The sequence below is a fragment of the Haplochromis burtoni genome, unplaced genomic scaffold (assembly GCF_018398535.1).
Source record: "Haplochromis burtoni strain Fernald_Lab_line unplaced genomic scaffold, NCSU_Asbu1 Contig_104, whole genome shotgun sequence".
Taxonomy (NCBI): Eukaryota; Metazoa; Chordata; class Actinopteri; order Cichliformes; family Cichlidae; genus Haplochromis; species Haplochromis burtoni.
In genome coordinates, this window is record NW_024582465.1 from 326,483 (window position 1) to 350,150 (window position 23,668).

General features: G+C 40.6%; 2 protein-coding genes across 2 annotated transcripts in view; both read right to left on the reverse strand.

The window, feature by feature from the left end:
* The window catches only part of tubgcp6 (tubulin, gamma complex associated protein 6), a 24,748-nt gene extending 8,008 nt beyond the window's left edge, over positions 1-16,740 (reverse strand). The window contains exons 1-18 of the mRNA XM_005927790.3: positions 16,438-16,740; positions 15,240-16,045; positions 14,911-15,074; positions 14,091-14,304; positions 12,602-12,760; positions 12,147-12,268; positions 11,925-11,988; positions 11,714-11,823; positions 11,476-11,567; positions 9,315-9,454; positions 7,278-7,427; positions 5,701-5,782; positions 5,025-5,113; positions 4,742-4,857; positions 3,558-3,696; positions 3,434-3,481; positions 1,476-3,288; positions 877-1,038 (exon numbers count right to left, since the gene is read on the reverse strand). Of these exons, the coding sequence (XP_005927852.1) occupies positions 877-1,038; positions 1,476-3,288; positions 3,434-3,481; positions 3,558-3,696; positions 4,742-4,857; positions 5,025-5,113; positions 5,701-5,782; positions 7,278-7,427; positions 9,315-9,454; positions 11,476-11,567; positions 11,714-11,823; positions 11,925-11,988; positions 12,147-12,268; positions 12,602-12,760; positions 14,091-14,304; positions 14,911-15,074; positions 15,240-16,025 (4,450 nt within the window). The 5' untranslated portion in view covers positions 16,026-16,045; positions 16,438-16,740. The remainder of the gene's footprint in view (positions 1-876; positions 1,039-1,475; positions 3,289-3,433; positions 3,482-3,557; positions 3,697-4,741; positions 4,858-5,024; positions 5,114-5,700; positions 5,783-7,277; positions 7,428-9,314; positions 9,455-11,475; positions 11,568-11,713; positions 11,824-11,924; positions 11,989-12,146; positions 12,269-12,601; positions 12,761-14,090; positions 14,305-14,910; positions 15,075-15,239; positions 16,046-16,437) is intronic.
* Positions 16,741-19,215: 2,475 nt separating this feature from the next.
* The window catches only part of plxnb2b (plexin b2b), a 28,949-nt gene continuing 24,496 nt past the window's right edge, over positions 19,216-23,668 (reverse strand). The window contains exons 21-22 of the mRNA XM_005927791.3: positions 22,827-22,901; positions 19,216-22,241 (exon numbers count right to left, since the gene is read on the reverse strand). Coding sequence (XP_005927853.3) covers positions 22,137-22,241; positions 22,827-22,901 — 180 coding nt within the window. The 3' untranslated portion in view covers positions 19,216-22,136. The remainder of the gene's footprint in view (positions 22,242-22,826; positions 22,902-23,668) is intronic.

The window sequence follows — 23,668 nt, forward strand, 5'->3', positions numbered from 1 at the left end:
ATTCAACAGCCTCTGGATTTGCAACAGTCCTGAACATGTAAAAATAATTGTTTTAATTTACATTAAGTATGTACCACAAGACTAAGCTGTTACACATTTTCACTTCTTTGCAATTTTGAAATGATGTTTTAAAAAGATGTGCCCAAGGCCTACTTGGCGTAGGCTGCAGCTATTTTAATTTCTACAAGAACAGATTAGCCTTAAAGTGCTCCATGTGCTGAGTTTCATCTCATTTTCAGCAAAAAGAAAAACATAGCAGTTTTAAAGGAATTATTTGTGGTTCGTTAATGGCACAAATTAATATAAATAGTATTAAAAATGGAGAGTAAAAAAAAGCTCTCTTATAAAATGAAAAGACAAAAGTACATTCATTATTATAAATTGTTGATATTTACAGCACTTCTGTGAGTGCCGTTCATGTAAAATTTTGGAACGAACCTTTTTCAGCTACTCGCCAAGTATAGACAGATAGGCAGGCAGATTAGATACACAGATAGATAAACTTATTATTTGAATGCACTGAAAATGCATTTGAAAAGGTTTTATAAAACAAAATCCTACAAGCCATAAATTGAAAATATTCTCTCGGGCACAAAAACATCAATGAGCCATTTAAATAGGAACAAACTGTTTCCGTTTTGCTGCTGTGCTGGATTTTGAATGCCAAGTACAAACTGATCAATTACACCCTATGCACCTACATTATGTTACCTCTTATCCACAACACACAAAGGAGATGCCACAAGATGTGGCCAGAAATACTGTTCCACCCCACCCCTCCACCCCCACCCCTATACAAGTCGCACTTCACTTTGCCCTCAATAAACAAGTCCCAAAGGAGCCGTTCATTTCGAGCCCTTGATATTTTCAACTAACCCATTAGGTTGTAGCAGTCCTCATACTGTTCCACCTGGTATTGGGCAGCCAAAGCCAAGAGGTATTCCTGCTCGGACTTTTCTCCAGGGGACAACCCTAAGCAGGTTGTCCAGGACCCCATGCCCTCAGCCAGCTGCTCACTGGGGCATTCTGACACAAAACCTAAGGAGAAGTGTAGACTAATTACTTTTTACAAAGAAAGAACATAATTTGCAGTGACGTCTCAATTTACACTACATGAAAAACACTTTACACTTCCAGCTTTTCACACCTTCATGCAAAGAGTCAGGTGACACAAATTTTGCCGTTACAATAAAACGGTGATTATGCTAAGCTTCACATGAAAATGCTAATGTGAAAACAGGGTTAACAGGGGTAATACACTTCAGATATACTACTTAATACCCCACTACAAGCCCCGAGACAACAACGTGGATACAAGGAATAATAATTTTGCAAATGAACACTAAAGAGCTTGGGTTCAATTTTATATCCTCAGAGTTCGTAACATCTTAAAAATTACTGAGTGTAACATGTGGTTAATTACATGAATGTCACAACAGAATGTGTATGTGTATAACACAGAATTTGTTTCGTACCTTTGTTGTATTCATTGCCCTTTACTTTCTGCTGATTTCCAGTTTCTTTGTCCTTCACCACACATCCAACACCAAGTGAAGAATCTGATGAGTGTCCATAAGTACTGCCTGGCAATGGGGCAGGTTGTGGCTCAATCCCCAACACCACACAGCCTATCCCCAGTGTCGAATCAGACGAGTGTCCATAGCTGCTGCCTGGCAGCGGTGATGGAAGCGGTTCACTTTGAGAAACAACACATCCAACACCTAAATTTGAGTCTGAAGAATGGCCGTGGGCACTGCCGGGCAGAGGAGACCGCTTGGGCTCATCTCCTGAAACTACACACCCAACACCTAACGCTGAGTCTGATGAGTGTCCGTAAGAGCTTCCAGGCAAAGGCGACAAGGATGGTTCTGCTCCAGATACCAGACAACCTGGCTGAAGGGTGCTGTCTGAAGCGTGCCCGTGCTTACTCCAACAAGGTTTTGCTTCGGGAACGTTGGACACAAACTCACCAACCTTTATATTTGCGTCAGAGGAATGACCGTGGATGCTGGGAGCAGGGAGTGGTACAACAATCTCTGATACATTTTCTCCAACTTGAATATGAGCATCTGAACTGTGCCCGTGAACACTGGGCGAAGGTAGAGGGGAAACTACATCTGGAATGAGTTCCCCAACTTTTATGTGGGCATCTGAGACGTGGCCGTGGACATTTCGAGTAGGAAGAGGAGCGACAAACTCTGAAACGTTTTCCCCAATTTTGACGTGAGCATCGGAAGCGTGACCATGGATGTTAGGAGAAGGTACAGGAGCATCGACTTCTGAAACATGACCTCCAATTTTGATGTGTGAATCTGATGCATGGCCGTGGATGTTCTGCGAGGGAAGTGCAGCAGTTACCTCTGATACATACTGTCCAATCTTTATGTGAGCATCAGAGGAATGTCCATGGATGGTGGGTGAAGTTTGACTGACATCTGAATGAGGACTGGAGAGAGGCCTGTGAAAGTCTGGCAAAGGAATATTTTTTCCATCTTTATTGTGTGTGTCTGAGCTTTGCTCTTTAGTGCCTGTCTCCTGTGGCTCCACGCCACCATCATCAGAAAGACTTGTCAGGACTTTGTGATCACCTTGGTCACCTTGCACAGTTGTAGTGGAAAGAGCCTTGTTAACCACGTCATCTTTGGATTGTCTGTCTTCTGGTTTACTTTCGAGAATCCCTGTTTCTGCATCCTGTTGGAGTATAGGTGTAGATTCCTTGTGTTCCTTGCCTGTATTTGAGCCACTCTCATCCACCTGCTGTGCTGAGGCTTGTGAAGGTTGCGCGCACACACTGCTCTTTTCAGACTCCTCTGGGGTGTGCAGGCCTGGAGAGCTGGACTGAGAGGCTCCAGCTAGCGGGCTAGCTTTGGTTACAATTTCCTGGATTTGAGGAATTTTCTCTTCAGAGGAGATGTGAAAGGGGTGGTTTTGGATCATGTCAGGCAGGACTACAGGTCCCCAGCGGGGCCTGGGCTGGACTGACGCTTGGCCAGTGATACCCTCAAGTGGACTAAAGGGGGCACTGAAGTCATAGTCTACTAGTGGAGCTGTAGGACAGGCTTTGGGTAGGTCAGAGCCAATCTCCTGTAGAGCCATATCTACCTGCTGACTCTGAGACTTCGGAGACTTGGGAAGAAAGTCACCGATGTCAATTTCCTCAGAGATGAGGGCAGGGTCCGCTGTAACCTGTGCAATCTTTGGCGAAGGCAGATCGTGTGGTGGTGATACAGCTTCAGATTCTTGAGCCTTTGTTGTCTGCTGCTCTGACAGCTCCTGGGTGGGAAATTCCTGTCAAGATATGTTAACAATTCAATATTATGTTTCTGGAACACACATCAAGTGACCATGAAGTGAAAAAAGACTGGATGTTCAAAAACTAGCTTGTTGTTTGTCGTGGAGGAATCTGTTGTGCTGAGGGAGCAGGTGACATTACTTCCAAATGAGGTCTCTCCTGACCCAAGGGATATTTTTCCAGTATGGCCTGGAAACAAATCACAAAAAGTTCGGTTACAAAGTTTTGGTTATATGTCTTTGTTTTCTATTCATTTGTAACAAACCTGAGTTTTTTGCCCGTCATCCCTGAAAAAGTGAGCACGAGCTTCATCGAGTCTCATTCGCTGCACTCTCCACATGGCTCGTCTCTCTCTGCGAGCTGCTTCCTCCGATAGACGGCTGTACTGAGCGATCAGCTCCTTCCTAGAATTAAATAAATGGAAAAAAGAATGTTAAAGTAGCTGAAGGTCTTATCCTCAGTCGCTTACTGAAGTCTGCAATAAATGCTTGTATAAATGGCCCTGCCATTCCCGAACTGACCATTAAGTGATTTTTTTTATATTTGTGCTAACGTTTTATTCATATTTGTGCATGACTGTGATGTATCCAAAATGTTTGCCCCACCTGAGCTTGTGGTTTAGAGGGACTCTGAGAGTACTGGTAACCTGTGTGCTTATAATACGTGTTGGCTTTAATTAGAACTAAATTCCTCAACAAACTACAGGCAATTAATCAGTAAGACCTGCAAAAACATGAAACCTGTGCTTTCCTTGACAAAAGCCTTATTTATCCACACATGAAAAGAATTTAGTTTTTTGCCTAGCACAGCAAGAACTGCAGCTGTTTCTCAGATTTACAGTGTACATATTATTTATTACTACAATTTGCACGACTGTCTTGGATCTTTGTTTTTATTCTTCTTTAACATAAACTAATTTTATTTTAATCACTGTTGTATATTTAACAGTTATTAAATCATACAATATAAAGCATCACTATGCATCTGTGGGACCTTTAACTGTGTTGTTTATTTATTGTAGACTGCACTACTTTTTTCTTCTTCATCCTGCAGCTGAAACACAATAATTTCCCTTGTGGGATCAAGAAAGTATCCGTTTATCTATCTATCTATCTATCTATCTATCTATAGACAGTTAGAAGGTATTTATATTTTGAATAATGCAAAGGTTGCACCAAGGGAGAAGTAAGGATGTGAACTGTTTGGAGGAAAAGCTGTAGATGACAGGTGTTTTTTTTTTTTAAGCTATGGTACCCTCTGATCTCGGCCATGTCATTGTAGTAAATAAAAGCTTAGTGTTCACATTATTTGCTCATGGTGCTGAATCAGTTATGGAAATTTGGCACATTAAAACACGGGACACAGAACTGATGTCCCATCATGTTTGCATGGAGTAGGTTGATATAGTTTTTTCAAATAAAATCTTAACAGCTGTAAAGGCAGTCAGACCTAGCTCTCTGCTCCAGCTGCTCCTCCAAAGCTTGAAGTCTCTTTTCTCTGTCCCTCAGCTCTCTGGCAAAGCTGAAGTCATCCTCCTCCTGCTTCTTCTTGGCTGCACTTCTCCACTGGCACCACACGCACATACATCATTACTGTTTATCACATGGTCTTTTCTTACTATCTGAGGATCACATGCAATACCTGACAATACACAGTTTAATCTAGGCACTCCTATTCACACACTTTTTTTACCCTCTCTCTCTCTCTCTCTCTCTTTTTCATGTCTTACTACCTCTTGCTCCTGCTCCAGGTGCTGTTTCAGTTCCTCAAAACGCTCCCTCTTCTTGGCCTCCTCAGCCAGACGCTGTGACACCTGGCGCCCTACAGGAGGCGGGGGAGATAACAGTGAGCTGTTTACCCCTCCACACACACAGAAAAGTACATAACATTCTTGTCTGCCTCTCGCACACACTTAAACAAGACAACATCACCATCTGCCCCATATAAACAAACTCAAATATGCCCGTGCCAAGACACGCAAAGCGCATCAGGCTGAACACTCCCCCCCCCACCCAGCCACCACTGCCCCCCAACAGTGCCACACATCCTCTGAAGTAATAAATGATGTGAAGAGTGAGAGCTAAACTGTGCAAGTGATGATTAGATTTCACAACCCATGGTACTGGAAAGTATTCAAAGCCTTCCTCACTGCAATTGCCCCATGCATCTCCTCTGCTCTCCCGAAGGGTGGGAATGGAGCTGAAGGAAGCTCTCGCATTTAGCAATCAACAAGCGAATCAGGCTTATACTTAGAGTTGAGCCATTTGTTAAAGGTATACCCAGCAGGATGTGGGTTATGCATGTACGTCACGCAGTATATAAAATTCTACTTACAGTGTGTGTGTGTGTGTGTGTGTGTGTGTGTGTGTGTGTGTGTGTGTGTGTGTGTGTATAAATGTTACACTGACCGCGGATGCTCTCCAGGGTTTTGGCTGCTGACTCTCTGACCTGATTGATCAGCTCCTGGCGTGCCTGCTCTGCCCTCAGGGCCTAACAATAGACAGAAAAAAAAATATCATCATTAACAAAGATCTATGTCCCTGCCCTGTCTCTCACCTCTCCTCCCCCTCCTCAGCCAGAGGCTCACACAAGATCCGCCATACAAGCCAGGTTGTTACACTAAATCAAGTACAAGCTCGAGACTTCATCCACATCATTTTAATGACTGGCTGCTGAAATCCTCTGTACTTGAAGAGCAGTGCCACTTTGATGGATTGTGTAATGTAAAAAAAAAAAAAAAAAGAAAAAAGAAGAAAGCGGGAAAAAAAAAGTTCTCCCTTCTCTTTGACTTACAGGACAAGACCTGTAATCAAACACTGTATATAAAAGATGGACACACTCTCTGGATCTAAAAAGCATAGAAGGAATTTCTGTAAAAAGATCATTGTCTGGATATGAATTTGCTGAATCACAGAACAAGATTTTAAGCAGTGGAAGCGTCCTGGTTTCTGTTTTTCAGTCTGATTACTACTAACCAATCCTGGCTTTCTTGGCATGCAGGCTAACAGTCAGCAAAAACTTTGGACTGTATTTGCTTAACTGCAATCCTGAAACCATCAACTGCTATTTGACAGTAATCACAGTTTCCATAAATTTAGTAAAACTAAATTACATTTTTTTTTAGTTTATTAGTGTAATTTGCCTAAGGAGGATGTATTAAGACTGAGTCAACTGCCTTCCCAAACTGTTGTGTTTGTATTGAAATATCTATTAAATTTACTCCAGCTGGTAGTGTAAGACTGCACACCTTTGGACCAAGAGTCGCAAGTTCAACTCCCGCCTGGCAGTGGTATCCAGTAAGGGTCCTGGCTATTCCCCCCATGCTAAAACCAAGCCCTGAAATGGCGCAGCCATGTCTGCAGCCTGTCTGCTTGGAACATTTCACTACATGTTGTACTCTGTATGATAGCGTATGTGACGAATAAAAGGTTCTTTGTTGTTGTTGTCCAGAAATGGAAACCAAACTGAATTGAAACAAAAGGTAAATAAAGACTGAAATGAATTAATGAAACAAAAATACAAAACTAAACTGTGTTCACAGATTAATGTGAAAGAACTCTAAATCTGCATATACTGTTCATTTGGGAATAGACAGCCCCATGTAGTCCAGTGTAACTATTGTGTAAGTCTGCAGTATCCTCATTTTTTAGATACAACCCCCTGTTGTTGTATTCCGTTTCAAAAACCTAGCGAGACAACTGCCAAAACGCCAAACTTAGGCTTTAAATGCTAGTCCACAAACCAATGGATGGCATCTTGGTGGCTATGTCCATATAAATATGGACTACATATAGTCTATGGTAATGATTTGTCTTGTTAAAGTTCCTTTTTCACTGCCTCGACTCTAGGCTATATAGCTGAAAAGCTCTCATAAATGTAACTGATGATTTTGAGCAATGAGAAAATCTCAGACTCAGAAAAAAAAAAGAAGAAAAATACATCACAGACATCTAAGATGCACAAGAATATCCATGTGTGTCATTACTTGTTCCTCCCTGCTGATAGCACTGTGCTTTGCAATTCTCTCCATGCGTCCACGATACACTGCACAGTCTCTCTCAATCTCCTCCACCTCCTGGAGAGAGAAGGTGACAGCGATGCGGGGTACTGGCAGCTCCGACCAGCAGATGTAGTGCTGTGGACACACAGTTGACAGAATCTTAGTATCATAAAAAGAGGGAAAAAAAATTTCACGGATCAATTCGGATGACTCATTTGGTGGATTTTGACATATTTTATAACCCCAGAGTTTCTTTCATATTAAAATATGTGTTACCAGCTGTCTGAAAATGTAACTCATTTTTACAGCTACCAGCACAACACAAACTAGCAATGAATTTAGGATGATGTTGAAGACCGGTATGGGAATGAATTTGAAATAGAAGCTATGCAATGACCTGGTTATGGTGGTGCTGCTTCTAATTAAAAAAAAAAAAAAATCAAAGTGTTCATTATTCCATCATACAAATCTGTTATACTGTGTTTAACGAAGAAAGCATAATGCAGACACTGTAACTGGCCTTGTTCCCGTTTATGATCTTATGACTGCATGGGATTAAATCAGAGTCAAACCTTCAGAAACTGTATTAATTACTGCCAAAATTGAAAAACTAAAATGGATATCAAAAGATCCCCTGGCCCCAAGACTTCAGAAATGAATAATTACATTGCCTGTGACATAAGACACTTCACAAAATATGGAGAGTTGTTTTTTTGGGTTTTTTTTTTTTTTTTTTTATCTAAATCACACCGTGCCTCTTGTGCGTTTGATTGTTTCATGTAATTATGTTACCATGAATCAGTTTTTGTACTTTTGTTCAAATATGTATGGTTTCCTTTGTGCGTTTGTTTTGCATATCGGTTTTATGCTGTACATTGCATTACGTATTTCATTCAGAAGATAACGGTAACAAAGTATTTCTTTAATTAAAGACATGGATTCATGTGCCATATCAGCTAGTAAGCACATTAATGCCCATCACTTCACTCTTGTGTTTTTAATCCATAAATTCTTCCTAGGTATTGATAACTACCCTGCAGGCTAGAAAGACTCAAGCATCAGGGGAAAGAACAGAGAGAGGAAAAGTTACAGAATGCCAATTAGAAACAAAGGTCCTACAGCTTAGGTCATGGAGGTCAGACTGTAAAAAACATCATGCTGGGCAATCAGCAGGTAGGGAAGTTATGCAAAATACATTTTCATGAAAACTTCACCACTTTACTGATTTTTCCCCTGGTTTGCTAAATAAGTGATTCATTTACTTACAATTTAAGTTCTTTTTGGTCAAATGTGAAAACTTTCTACATTCTCTTGTTATGATACTAAAGTGAATGAATTTGAAGCTTCAACTCCTGGTTGACAAGAGGCGGACCAATTTACTGGCAGGCTAATCTTTTTCAATTTATCAGGATGTGTATTTATGATGGTTAATAAATGTAAGGAAGAGAAAGAACAACCACCCTTCAACCATGTTGACGGTGCATAGTTTGTCCACCAAAGAACACTGTCAGTGTACATACGACTAATGAAAACCATTGGAGAATATTTTTGACAACCAGCTGAGTGATTTAAAAAGTAATATTTCATGATACCTAGGACACCAATAGCAATATTATTCTTTCCAAAGCAGGAGTCAAACATGAGTATGGAAGATGAAAAATCTGCCTGACAATAACAGGAAATGTATCACAATTCTGATGACAGCATATTAATAAAGTTTCAAAGAGACCACGTTCCCATCTGTTGCAGTAATGATTGTTTTTTCCACTATTTCTGGCCAGTATGGAGTTTCAAGTGAATAGAATTTGTACTGTGGCATTTATAATCAAGCACATACAGCCAGTTCAATTGATATCAACAGCAATAACAGAGGAAAAATGGCTAGGTACTTTTAACCATTCTCAACATGTTTTCTGTATTTACAAGACTCAAAAATTCTATACTGGGTAAATTAAGAAGGCTATCTACGTTATATGTATGTATATCTACATAAATGTGGATCTGTGAATGTGCAAAACAAACCTGTGGGCAGCAGATTTTGAGGAGGTTGATAGTCTTTCCACACACATACACATCATTGCCAATGTGTCTCAAGAAGACTGGCACACAATCCTCCACATCCTTTGAGATCAGAGTGTAGCCTTGGACCCAGAAGTGTTTGTCTGCAGGAATTCAAAGATGTCTATTACATGTTGTCCTACAATTTAGAGTAAGTAGTTTTCGTGGTCCATTATGCCTCTTATAACAGCACATCGTACCCGGCACTGAAACATCTTAAAAGCAATGGTGGTGGAGTAATACCCAGCCCATGCTGGGGCTGAAACTTTTCCTTATTAGTATGACTTACGGGGCATGGCAAAACTCTGGCTGCTTGAATTAACTCTTGGAAATTGTTAGCTCTTAGCTCAGTGATCCTCAGCAAAAAGTATAAGAGAACATGAATGCACGGGGCTTCCAGAGCTCTTTACAGAAAGCCCGCGGCTTGCCAAGAAAGCTTAGCTGCTGATTGCTTCCTTGGCCGATGGAGTTCGAGGAGAACAATGACATTTGTGTGTCCTCCAAAAAAGCAAAAGTGTGAAGTGCAGAGGTTCGCTGCAGGAGTTGATGAGGTGTAGCCGATGAGCAAATGGACCTGTTAGTCAGACAAAGCTGAGGTGGTGGTCTGACCTTGAATGGGGTGTTGCATGACGTACAATATTTGGACAGTCTTGATTCATGTAGCAGTATATATATGGAGTAACTGTCAAAATGGAAATAAAAAGAAATGTATACAAAAATGTTTACAAAAAACGAATAAACTAAAATGGGATGCTTTCACGTACAATTCTGCCTGGCTAACAATTTAAAAACCAGAGAACCAAAAATCAGCAAAATCCAAAAGTTGATACCATCAAACGGCAAACATTTTTTTCTTACCCGAATAATTAAATTATCAGCCAATTAACAAAAATATTTAGTGGTTAATCATCTGTTCAACTGACTAATCAATCACCCAGTGACTGGACTGACACACATATCTTCATACACGTCACTACCAAGCACAATCTCATACACACACTCACGCACACCTTCATGCACCAACGTACTTTTTGCACAATACTCACTCTTTTGCACATCTATTGCACTTTTGCGTCCTCACTGTCTTGTGTCTGTATCGTTGCGCTCTGTCTGGTGTTGCACTGTCTTTGTTATGTTTTTTTTGCAATTTTTGCACATTGCACTTTATGTAGTCCTGCGTTGATTGTCTGTTATACATCATATGTAGCACCATGGTTTGGAGGAACGTTGTCTCGTTTCACTGTTTACTGTACCACTGCACATGGTTGGCATGGTTGCCACTTGACTAATATTCAATTATTCTCAAATAATTCGGTGAGATTTGAACCCTGGCCTTTTTCTTTTTCTTTTTTTTTTAATTGTTTTTTTTCTGATCCTTTAAGGACTACACCCAGGACTGTTAACAATAAAAAAATAACATATAGCTGTTCGTCTTCTGATAATAGCAACAACAATCAAATGACAGATAAGCTACAACAACATTTGTTTAAAGTAAACAGCTATTGTAATGTTTATTTTTCAAGTTTTGATATTAATGAAATTAAAGCCATTACACAATACAGATAAGATGACCACAGATGAAAAATTAGACATGACAATGAAAAGCAGTGTGAGCAAAGCAACATACAGAGACACACAAAGTCCCTCAGATCCTGCAGAGTACAAACGAGTCTATTTTGGCCTCAAAGCCTCTTTGGTCTCTTCTGGTCTCCCCAAGGGATCAAGTCATTAATAAAGTCATTAATTTTTCTGGAAGCAAAAAATAAATTCAGCAGGTCCATGTGTGTCCATGGCAATTAAACCAGAACCAGAATAGTTGTACCAGCTAAAAAGAATAAAGGACCACTACTTATTTGTATGGCTTACTGAGTGAAGACATCTCTGGTTCTTCCAGCTGGGGTATCTGATTCAGTTTCCCACTGATTATCGTGCAATAACGTCATGACAGCTTTTATAGACACAAGGACAAATCCTACTAGGCAACAAACGCTGTAATAAAATCTATTTTTTTCTGCTCAACTATGTATCTGGCAGGTTTTTCATTTTCAGAGCCTGGAGACCGAAGCCAAGGTTTTGATACGGCGACATGTGTGTATATGTGTGTGCAAGTACTGTGTCTCCTCACCTCTGTAGCTAAGGTATTCCTCATTGACCTGGATCATGAACTCTCCATAAACATCACGAAACACGCCACTGTACACCCAGTCAGACACAAACCTAAGTGAGGCACAGAAAAACAAAACAAAATAGTGGTGTCATTCTTAGACAGATTTATCAACCATTTAGCTATATCACTAAAATAATATAGGATATATTTTGCTGTTTTCAGGATGCCTGTCTGCACGGGGCGCATAGAAACTGACCGTGTATAAGGTTCACAGCTGCTCTTCAGCAATGAAAGAAGAACAGGGTAGTTCTCGTTGCTGCAGTTATTCTGTGCTTCATTGTACAGGTAGGACAGCAGTTTAACACCCTGAGGAGAACCACACGGCACTAAGCTGACAACTCATCTGATAGGCTAAACACAACTGTGATAGAAGACATATTGCAGTTTGCAGATAAAAGAGCACTCACCACAGGGAAGGTGGCCTGGCCTGCACCCAAAGGCCCATCCACACAGCACAGTTCTGACAGGTATCTTAGATTAAAAGAAAGCAAAGCATTTTTGATTTGCTGATATTTACATCAAGGTCCTCTTTGAAAGGATATGGCTGTACTGTCAACTAAGTGAGGTGGAGGTTCAAAATGACAAAGTTAACACCAGAAAACCAGCATGTAAAAAGCATTTGACCTCACCTGAGTTGGCGACCCACTTTGCGGAAGAGAAAGCCAATGGTCAGCAGGCTAAGAGTGGGTGGCGTACTAAGAACGCAAGCCCTGTAGTAATGCAGATACTTCCTCAAGCCACCGGTAAAAGCCTAAGAGATGGAATATATGTTCAGAGATTAAAATGCATGTGCACTTCTTTCTGTGTTGGATTTTGTTGCCTACTATGGACTGCTTCATTTAGGGCACTTTAATTTTTTTCTTTCCCTATTTTTATATATTATATAATATTTTTAGACGTATTTATTTATTTTGCTGCGTACGCAAATAAGATGCTCATGTGTTTCTGTCTCAAAGTGCCCATTCAGGAAGATTATTTCCAATTTCTGAACACAACACTATTAACAACAGTACAATGCAAGCAGAGAACTTAGAGGAAATAATTTGCAGCGTTAGTGGTATTAACGATGCTTATGCAAACATACCTGGAAGACTAAGCCCTTCTTGTCAGCACTCTGCAGAGAAAAGCGGCTGAGCCTCAAATAATAGGTGCCGTACTGGGCCAATTCCCCCAAGAGACGAGACACGCTCTCTGGAGAGGCTCCTGACACACACACACCGGGCCTGACGTCAAACTGAACACTCTAAGAAGGGAAACGCATATTGACAGATGGTGGACAAAACACAATAAATAACTGTACAGTCTAATAAAATCCAATAAAACAGCCCAGCAGCAAAGACTGTCTTTAGTGCATTCGATATTGAATTTTGCCAAGGCTGTAGAAGAGTCACGTCCATGGTGATTTTTGAAGGCACGGCTTCTGCTGGTATTATTTTAGACTGCATCACATAATCTGCTGTGTGTTATTTTTGTTATTTTTTTCTTTCACATTGATTTTTTTTATAGAGATATTTACAGTACTTCAAGACAGCACACATCTGGGGGCCTTGATCCACAGCCTTGATTGCACTTGCAGTAAAGAAAACACCTATGTAACTATAGAAACAAAATTTGACCTCAAGGCAACCCAATGAAGGAGGCAGGACTCACTTAGATAACAATATACACATACACATATATACAATATATTCTTTATATAGTTTCAAAAAACCAAAAGTGGGCGAGGGTGATGATTATTTATTTGGTTTGCCAATTTTATAAGAATACATTTAATTTCCTTGCACTGCCATATGCCCCTAATGCATTCTGCCGTCATTTATAGCCATCCTTGTTTCTCTCCTCTGCTCCAGCTTCACTGTGTGTAAAACCACTCACCATAAGCACAGAGCAGGGCAATGAAGCAAAGTAAAGATTGCATTACTCGAGTTGAAGACAACTCGCCACATTACTGCAACTGCACAAAAAGCTTCCCAGCAAATGTTAATCTGCGTAAAACAACAGGGGCGAATGACTGAGATTTGTCGTTATAACAAAGAAGGAAGTGGGAAAAGCTATGTCTGCCCCGTACCCCCTGGGGCCCCACCAGCAGCAGTCAGCCAAAGGGAAACACTGATGTTAATCATAAAAATATGCCGGAGAGTCAAGATAAGGAATTGAGAAGTAAACAAGATAAGTAGGATGCACTTTATATTGTAAAAATAAGTATAATCTTCCGACAAAAAAATAAGAATTTAATGGGAAACAATAAACTACCAGCAGAGCTCCCCTGGGTTTTTGTGTTCAGAATTAGGAATATTTTATTTTATTTCATGATCATTTAATCAGGCAGCTGACTTAAGCATACACTTCACACTGTTACATTTTATGAGTCAGTACAGCTTGTTTATATGCACGAATTTCCCATTATATCACATTCCAGCTTCTCCTTTTAATCTGTTTTTCTATTTGTAGCATGTCACGGCGCTTTTAGTTACTTTTATCACTTCTGCCTGACAGACTACTAAAAAACAAAAACAAAAAAAAAAAACAAATAAAGTGCATTTTAGAGACTAATAAAAGATAACGAACTGCACCTGGTTGAGAGGAAAAGTAGTAGAAGCCACTCCAATCAGGACGTTAAGGAGATCAGACACCAGTTGCTTCTGGGAGTCCAGGGGTAAGGGGAGGACAGGAGACGGTGTGCTCGTGCTCACCACCCTCATTTCACCCTCCCAAAGCCGATAGAGCTGATCAAAGGCCTCCCTGCCTCCCTCTGTTAGATAGAAAGACTCCCTTTTTCCAGGTGGGCTAGTGAGACAAACGAGGCATTCAGTTCAGTTTTCCAGAGGGAAGAAAAATACAAAACCCAAAAAAACTAAGCAAGCGGGCCTCTCCAATACCTTGATGACTCTGTAGTTAATAGTGTATGTGTCATTATGTCATTTTCTAAACTAAAGGCTTTGGTTTAATTCAGGATACTCTTGAATTCAGTATCTACCAGCTAAAGTGGATTTCTGTTCATTTATATGTCACAGATTTTGTTGTCATTTAACATTTAGATGTTTATTTATATTAAACCTCACAACCCAAACACAGACTGGTTTATTTTTTTCCCCTTTTTTTTTTTTTACATTTTCATTAGTTTGGCATCTTCGGTCTTACAAAAAAAGTAAGCAAGCTTCTATGATTCAATCTATCATTATTTATATTTTTTTCAGCTTTTTCTGGCATTTTATAGACCCATCAATTATTTCAAAAAGGCAGAACAATAAAACTATGAAAAGAATCAGTAGCTGCTCTCATATTATAGTGAGGAACTAGATTTACAACTGTTAGTGGGTTACAGCTGTTTTTTTAAAATACAAAAAGAAGTTTGGCATGCTTACAGCATAATCAAATTGACACATCACTTACCAGCCAACAGACTCCCAGCAGCGGCGTCTTCCAGGCTCAAATGTGCGTAGAGCCTCCCAGATATCAAAGTCTGGAATGGGGCTAGGCTCTGACTGAGAGTCTGGGGTCAGGTTGGAGGCTGACTGGAAGCCCTCATCTTCACACTGATCTAAACAAGGAGGCACCTGCAGAGAACAACAAAGAGAGAGTGCATAAAGCAATGCAAAGATAAATTATTTAAATCAAACACTGTGCAAATATGAATACGCTGAGCTGCTGAAGTGGACATATGATAAAACAGCCTAAGCTAAACTAAATATATTACTTAAGGATATAATATGGTGTCTTACTCGTATCGCCAACCCTGTTACATCAATATTACTGGGGATTGGAGGCAGATCTAGTCTTATGTCCATGTCTGAGGTGCGAGTGTGCTGGAGTGCTCCAAACAGGGTCAGCCTGGTCTCCTTTTCAAATCTTTCTTCTGCTTCTAGTTTTGTTCTCAAAGTTAGCAGTCCTGTGCCAGGTGGAGCATCCATCAGCCTCTGAGTTCCATACAGACTCTCCAAAGTCCCCCATTCCTCCCCACACACCAGACCCCATGCCCGGGCCTCCAGCCTCTGCAAGTCCTCACTTTGGTAGCTCCATGGTTGAGGCATCCGCAGCACAGGCCTCTCTCTTCTCATATAGTCCCTGCTGAACGAGGTAGGGGGAGGAGGTGCCGACCCAGCAAGGTTCACAAGAAGGTCAAGGACTGCATCCACTTCCTTCAAAGCAGAGTATTCTCCCTCCGGCAGCCTCCCGAGCTGCTCTTCCAGCCTTTCTGCTTCATCTCGACAGCCAGCCACGCGTAAATCAAAACATATCATCAAGACTTTATTTCTCGGTGGTGTATTAGCTGTGGCACTCAGTCCTGGTGCAGGTCCTTTGGTGCCATCTTGAAACAGGTTAGACAGGAGGGCACCGTAGGCACGTTTTTTAAGAGCCCTGTGGAAACTTTCTCTTGAGACTCCTCCCAGTGCTCTGCGCTTCCATGACACCCCAGAAAGGCTGCAGTCACACAGGGCACTCAGCAGTTCAGTGATGCTGCTGCTGGTACAGCTGGGCATCATGCAGTTGTTAAGGCTTGGGTTCATGGTAGCTCTCTTGCCTCAGCCTGTATGAGTAAAACAAACAAGTTTTAGGTGATTGCTTTTAGAACAACTGTAACTATAACAGACGTTTTCCTAACAACACATAGACATCAGACAATAACTCAGTCCAACCAACACTGGTAGACATATTACTGTTGACTACTTCCTTTATAAACCACAGTATACGTACGTGTGTGCGTATGTATCCTATACATAGTGCGCTTACTCTGGCTGTTTTTATATGTATACTGTGTCAGCTAACTAGCATCATCGTTAGCCTTATTAGCTAACGTTTGAGATATCAAACGGCATGTTTTTGTTTCTTTAGCAAGCCCTGTGCTATTCCGAGCTAAAACTATATTTCCTTCTTGTAGTTTTCTATCTTCTTGGTATAGTATTATATGTATTAATTCACCTGAAAATTTGAACCTTGCATCCACCTCCAGCGACTCCTCCCGTGCATGCTACCGTTTGTTGTGACCAATGTACCTCTGCATCGATTAGCCTTCCAGCTACGTTTAAGCGCAATAACAGTCGGACCAATTATATATTTATTTCGATTTTGTTTGTTTTTTTTACTTCAGCTACAAATTAATATGCAGTGTTGCTGCACTTAGGAGCTAAAAGCAAGCTAGGCGCCTCATTCATCTTCCATCGTCCGCCGCAAGGAAACAAGAAACAGTAGATCTGCCTCCCCCTGTCTCTGATTGGACAATCAAGTTCTCCTCTGCAAACGACTGGCTAATGATACTGCAGAGGGCAGACTGATTGGTCCGTTTTGTTCGTCCGTCAGGGGATGAGAAAAGTGTCATTTGTAACCGCGCTTTGCTGCATTCAGGTGTTACACGAAAAATGTACTTTTGTCTACTATGACAGGACACTTTTAAGTAATTGACGATAATTATTAATGAACAGAACTCTTAAAATGACAAAAAAGAGATATCCAGAGAAAACACTTTCAAAGCTACTGCAGCCAGTACTGCAGTTCTGCTTGTTTGGGAGTAAAATCGTTTATAAATAGACCATTTCAATGATTTATCAGCAAAACACCTAAGCGGTTTCCACTACTTATGGGTGAATACATTCTAATTACAGACCTGATGGTTGAATATGGTCTCCTCTTTTCGCTGATCAGACTCCTGAAAAAGTTGACAGGCACTCATGCAGCCTCCAACAAATATGCATTTCTAGTGTGAATGCAGTTAATGACCTGGGTCAAAACTGATAGGTTCAGTTTCCCAGAAATGGATCAGACCTACTAACCATACCCCCGTCCCCAATGGAGGTCTTTGCTGAATTTATCTTTAAGTCTAAGACTAGGAGTAATCCCTGTCGGAGAAACCTGCCGATAGTTCTTGTTTTGCAGTACAGTCCAAGGATCACCTGCAGCTAAAGTTGTTTTAGATTTAAGTGGGCTTTGTCCCTCATGTTTGAGAAAAGAGTACCCCTTTAATGACCAGCATGAGCAGTAATCAGAAGAATTACATGTACTCGTGACTGTTATTTTCCTTTAATTATATTTTTCTTGCACACATATCTGACAAATGAAGTGGGAGGCGCTCTGTATGTACACCTAATTAAGTCGTTATAATTACATTTAAAAAAGCATGTAGTGATATTGATGGCTTTTTTTAATTATTGCCTATAATAACTTGTATATCACACAATTAAAAACATTTTGAGGGTCTTTTTTATGTGTGTGATTTTTAAACATCAGTAAATCAGTTTTCTTGAGATACTGCCGCCCCTCACTACTCGTTAGACTCAATAGTTAAGTAGACTACAACCAATTTAAACTCAGACTAAGCTTAATAAAATCCCACATGTGAAAATCCAAGCTAACTCAACGAGATATTTTAATATGCTCACAGGATATGAGCTTAGAGAACCCTGGAGTCAGAAACTGCCTGCGTGGTTTTAAATTATTCATCAGAACAACTGTTTAGAATGACACCACACCATCATTGTTTTTATTTGCTCCAAGTTCTCCTCCTCCTCCTCCTCCTCCTCCTCCTCCGTCCCTAAGGCAGAGAGAATCAAAGCCAAATCTCATTAGGAGGTTTCAAACGTGGAGGTGAGACTTAACCTGCAGAAGGAGAGGCTGGCTGCATTGTGTGAAGAAGCATCCTATGCGGGAGAACAGAAGCCAGGAATCGTGCAGATTTTAACCCAATTTCTTGAAACCCGGCACAGAGGCTGACTGAAAAATAATTATTCTTAGTGTGCAGTATCATTGATTTCTAGACAGTGAAGGGCATGGTTATTTAGAAATCTTATCACAAGCGCTGTGCGCGGCAAATAATGTTGAATCCCAAAATGATGTAAGGCGCGTGTCCTAATAGGAATATAAAGTACTGTATCGCCTTTGATTTCCCACAAGTGATCAAGGATAGTGTACAAAATGCAGTGCTTGCGATAATCAAGTGTAATCACTCTTGCTTTGGCAGCAGCCCTTGAAGTTGCTCTATCTGTTGCTGCATCAGTGATCCGCCCGGTTCGAAGATGGCCCGTGCAGGCTCCTAGTCTGTCTTTGATATCTCCACCCCTGCGTCTGGGTTTGTTAAGCAGTCAGATGAGGCAATTTTGCCTTTCATCTTTCTTTTTTCCAATTTCATTCTTAGCTGTCAGTACTTAATTAATGTTTTTTGCCGCAATTTTTCCAACCTTCACCGCCGATGACAGAGATGCGGCGCGGCTATTTATATTATCAACTCATTTCATGAAGCCAGACCTTGGCTTCTAGTTTGTATTCCGAGCCTTGTGACAGGAACCTGATGTGGCATTTGGGGAAAAAAAGCATCAGCCATCATAGGATACACTGCATATGAAGACTGATGATATCAACTGATGTTATCAACAAAGTCGTTTGGGGTCATAATATGAAGGAATATGTGTGATAAGGGGGAAAAAAAACTGTCAGCTTTTGACACTTGGTCCTCTTCTTCATAAATCGGGCTGGTGGTTTTAATTTTCAGAAACCCCACCATTACTCTTGCCTGTGCATGTTGTCTTCATAAGGTCATGCAGGAATACCAAAGACTTGCACAAAAGAGTTTTTCCTTCAGCGGTGGAAAAAGCTATTCTATCATCCAAGGTGATTGTTTCTCATGCATTATTCGTGAGAGGTGGGTGTCAAATTGAAGCAAATCAATATGCTGAAGGTGAAAGAAACACAGCAGATATGAAGAGCGTATATGTCTCTGAGTTTATTAACGGAGGAGTGTATGATGAAACCTGTAACCCTCCGTCCACACACAACTTTTGTAAAATTAAGTTCATCCAGTACAACCAGATCAGGTACAAGATCAAGAATCTTCTGAGCTGCCTCGGATGTGAAGGAAAACGTTGGCTTCCGTTAATGGTCCTGTACTGAAAATGGAGCGTCCCAGTTTCTTTTATCATCACAGCACATTCACAAGTTTCAAAATGGGGAAAAAAAAAAGGTCTCGACAACTGCACAAACAGGTTTTTTTTTTTCACTTTTGTTATTTTTGTCCCAGGACTCAATGCATAGGATTATACAGTTAGAATACAGTATTTCAACGCGTTTTACAAAGATTTATATGATATAGGAAACGAGAAATAAAAATAATAACTGCACAGCAGTAAGAATGGTCATTTGTCGAGTATAGATAGTCATTTATCGTACACACTGTGGAACAGCTGAGAAACACAGGGCAAAAAATGAACACAACTGGAACAATTTTGCGCATATCCATCTACATAAGGATAACCTTTTGGCTTCAGACTAATTTAGGAATGCCAGACATTTTCAAGGGAAACCCAAATCACATTGGCCACTGTTTTACATTTAATCAGTTTGGCTTTTTTTTTTCTTTTTTCTTTTTTTGCCTTACCCACCAAAGTCCTACTAAGCACACACCACAGACACCCAAAGGAAATGCACACGTCAAAATTGCAACCATAAAAGAAATCTTACTGAAACATCTTCAGCCTATTGGCACGCAAATGGCTGCAGCAGGGCATCTAGCATTTGAGACAGCACACATAAGATCACAAGTCCAAATACATTGCTGTGTCTATATCACTATCATCATCATAGTCACCTAGGTTACCAGTAGAATAACTTAGAAACAATATATGTAATATCCTATATAAGGCACATTTTTGGTGAAAGAAAGGCTCTGAAAGAAGCTTCTTGCATCAACTCTGTCAGTAAGAAAGGACTCAGCAGTAAACAACACCGGAGACAAGGATGGAGCCTGCAGTTGGCATGCAATTAAGATCAAAAGCCTCCCCTGCTGATTCCATTATACAGAGTGCCACTCTGCACTGCGCTGAGTGGGCAGTGCCAAGTGCTGTTGGTCGGGATGCCAGGGTGCCATGCTGAGACAGCAGGCAGGCAAGCTCGAGGTCTGTGCACACCTCTCTCTAGCGAAGGCAGGAATCATTAACATTCTTGGGGCTGTGGAGAGCGTCATGCGCCGTCAAATCCACACACCCATGATCAGATACAGCGAGTACAATTAAATCATCTGTCAACAGCAAGGCCTACAATTTAGGGACGGCGTCTAATGGCCCAAGAAATAACCAACCTACCCTGGCGACACCTCGGTTCTGACACTGACATATCAATAACCCAATTAATATAACAATTATGTACACGACTGAACCAAACAACCCCCCTCCCTCCCCCGACATCATACAGAGGCTAAATCCACGATAATTGTTCAGAGCATGCCATTTAAGTACCGACTGAATCTCATCTAAATTATTAACATCAGCGACAGGCTATTTCATAGCTGTAGAGGCAGAATTCGTGATGACTATTTGGAACATTACAAGGGTAATACTAAAAATATGGTACAAAAATCATAAACATGAGCAATGCATAAAACAATTTGAATAGTCTTCTAACATATTGCTGAACTGCTACTTTAGTAAGCAAATGCAACTGTTGATTGTGGCTCATGGTATACTGACATTATTGCAGGGCTAATATGAGTGACACGAATCTGTGGCAGGAAAAATGGTTGCTTCTTGCTGATACATATATGTATATAAAAATAAAACAATATAGCAAAGGAAAAAAAACTTAAACACAGTCTTTAACTATAATATCTTTAAAACGTATTAAATGTCCTTCTGTGCTTTAGTTGAAGTGGAATGTTTCATGGCACTGTACAATAAAGGGAGACAGACTGTGCTATTATCGATTTCCACGAGCACAACAGGCAATCCAGCCGGAACCAAATCCGAGTCAAAAGAAAAAGAATATAACTCAAATGTTTCTGAAACGCCTGGTGATCTGTCATTCATATGAGCCTGTACATTGCTAGATTAACCAGCGTCCTTTTGAGGACCCTTTGGTCTCTGTCATAAAGCTCATTGAGAGCACAGGCTCCAGTGTGTTACTGAGTATGGGGGAATTAAAACGACAAAGCAGGCGTCCTGTCACCCTCGCGCCTGACAGTAGGCATCCCGTGTGTGCACGCACAATTTCACACATTCGCACACGTGCAATCCACCCAAACGCACACTTAAATTCAGCAGCACACACTCTTTTTTTGTTTTTTTCCACAAGTACTTCACACAGGCATCTACGCATACACAGGCTAATAAAAACACTATCCGCACCACAAGGTGATCCATTTAAAAAGATATTTTTTCTTATAAAGCTTTCCGCATAAAGACTGCACGATAAAAAAAATATATAATACAACTCTTAAAACCATTTTTTTTTTTTTTACACAGAGAGAAATTGAACATCTGATTATCTCCTATGCCAGTGCTCCACAGAGGGGCTTAAATCTCAGAGAGAGTTCTGCCGCACTGCATTGTGGGAGCAATATTCAGTGAAGCATGAATGAGTGCGCAGACCTTTAAGGTTTGGCAAGTGAGCTTTAAGGCGTACCTATGACAGTGTAACCCACCATTTTCTTCCTGTCTCCTCTCTTTCTGCATTTCATTAGTCTGTTACTTCACACAGAACAGAAAATTACCCCAGGACCAAGTTGTACAATAAACACGCCCATTTCTCACATTTCCTCATTTCTGGAATTTATTCACTAAAAACAAAAAAAGAAAGAAATAAGCCCCTGTAGTCACTGGCGATATTCCCCCTTCCCTTGGTTCCTCCCTCCACTTAGTGGGTTAGAGATCAGTCACTTTGTTTTCCAGGGCGGCTGCTATCTGCTGGAGCCGCAGGGCTAGCTGTTTACTCTGGGCAGCTGGGTCCTCTTCCAGAGAAGCGATGATCTGGGAAAAAAAAAAGAAAAAAAAAGGAAGGTAAGAAGGACAGTAAAAAAAAAAAGTGAGATGTCGGGTATAATAGGTGTAGAGGATAGAGAGGAGACAAAGAGTTGGACAGAGGATGGCATAAGGGTAATGTCGGAAAAGCAAAGAAACAAGGAGGAGGGGGATGGACAGAGAAGAAGCACAGGACAAAGAAGAAGAAGAAGAAGGGTGGAGAGTGGGAGGAGAAGATGGTGTTATTCGACATCAGCAATCGCGTCATATAAGCTGTTATTCTTTGCGAGTCCCACTTAGGGGAGACTGACAGCCCCATTTGTTTATCCAACTTGTTCATTAGGTTTTGTTTATCCCCTTTTCGTGACCTCAAGTGGCAATGCACAATGGACTCTTAAAAATCAATTCCCAGAGCAATTTTCCAATTCACATCCCACAGAAATGCTTTCAATTAAAATTTCATACAATCACTCTTCTGGCATATCAAGAGTGAAGAGAGAGAGAAAAAAAGGAGAACCAATAATATAGTGGGCAGTAGTGCATTCAGTGGAATAGCCTCCTTTGGGTGTGATAGGAAAAAAAAGGGCCTCTTACCCCATCATAGTATTTGCTGGCGTACTGGTAAAGCTGATGGAGAGCCACGTGTGTGTTCAGTTTGTCTGTGTGAGACTGAAAAACATAAACAGAAATTTAAAGGTTAAAGTGGAAATCCAACCAAACCATGAACCTGGACCCAGCTGAATAAACTACACCCAGGCTTTAAAAACTGTGGCGGAGCAAATGAGAATTACTGCACACACATAAATAAGCCTCTGAACAATGCTGATATGTAATGCCACCGGGCATTAAAGTTATAATCCTTAAGATTTTCATAAACTCAAATCCTGTTTTTCATATTACAATATAAAGAAAGTCAATTATTGACATGCTTTTTGGTTAAAACCATTTGAGTTAATTCGGCAACAGTGCAAACAAATACACCAGTTCCTCTTTTGTTGTTTTCAGCAGCATGTAGTTGCAAAGTGCACCCTTGGCGCAGTAAGTAAAAAATACAATTTTCATACAGTCCTTCCTGTGGAAACTGTTATGTGGATGCCACATCAATGCAATATGATTCAATTATGACTTTCTCCATTGGTTTCCTGTGTCACCCTATCCTATCTGCTGACAATTAAAGACAAAAAAATAAATGGAACAAAAAAAATATTTTAACATTATGGACTTGAAAGTGGACTATGAATCTCTCACAGTTGACGTGCCAGTACAAAAGAGGCTTTAATAATAATAATAATAATAATAATAATAATAATAATAATGGATTGCATTTATAAAGCGCTTTTTGAGAACCTCAAAGCGCTGTACAATTCCACTATTCATTCACTCTCACATTCACACACTGGTGGAGGCAGCTACAGTTGTAGCCACAGCTGCCCTGG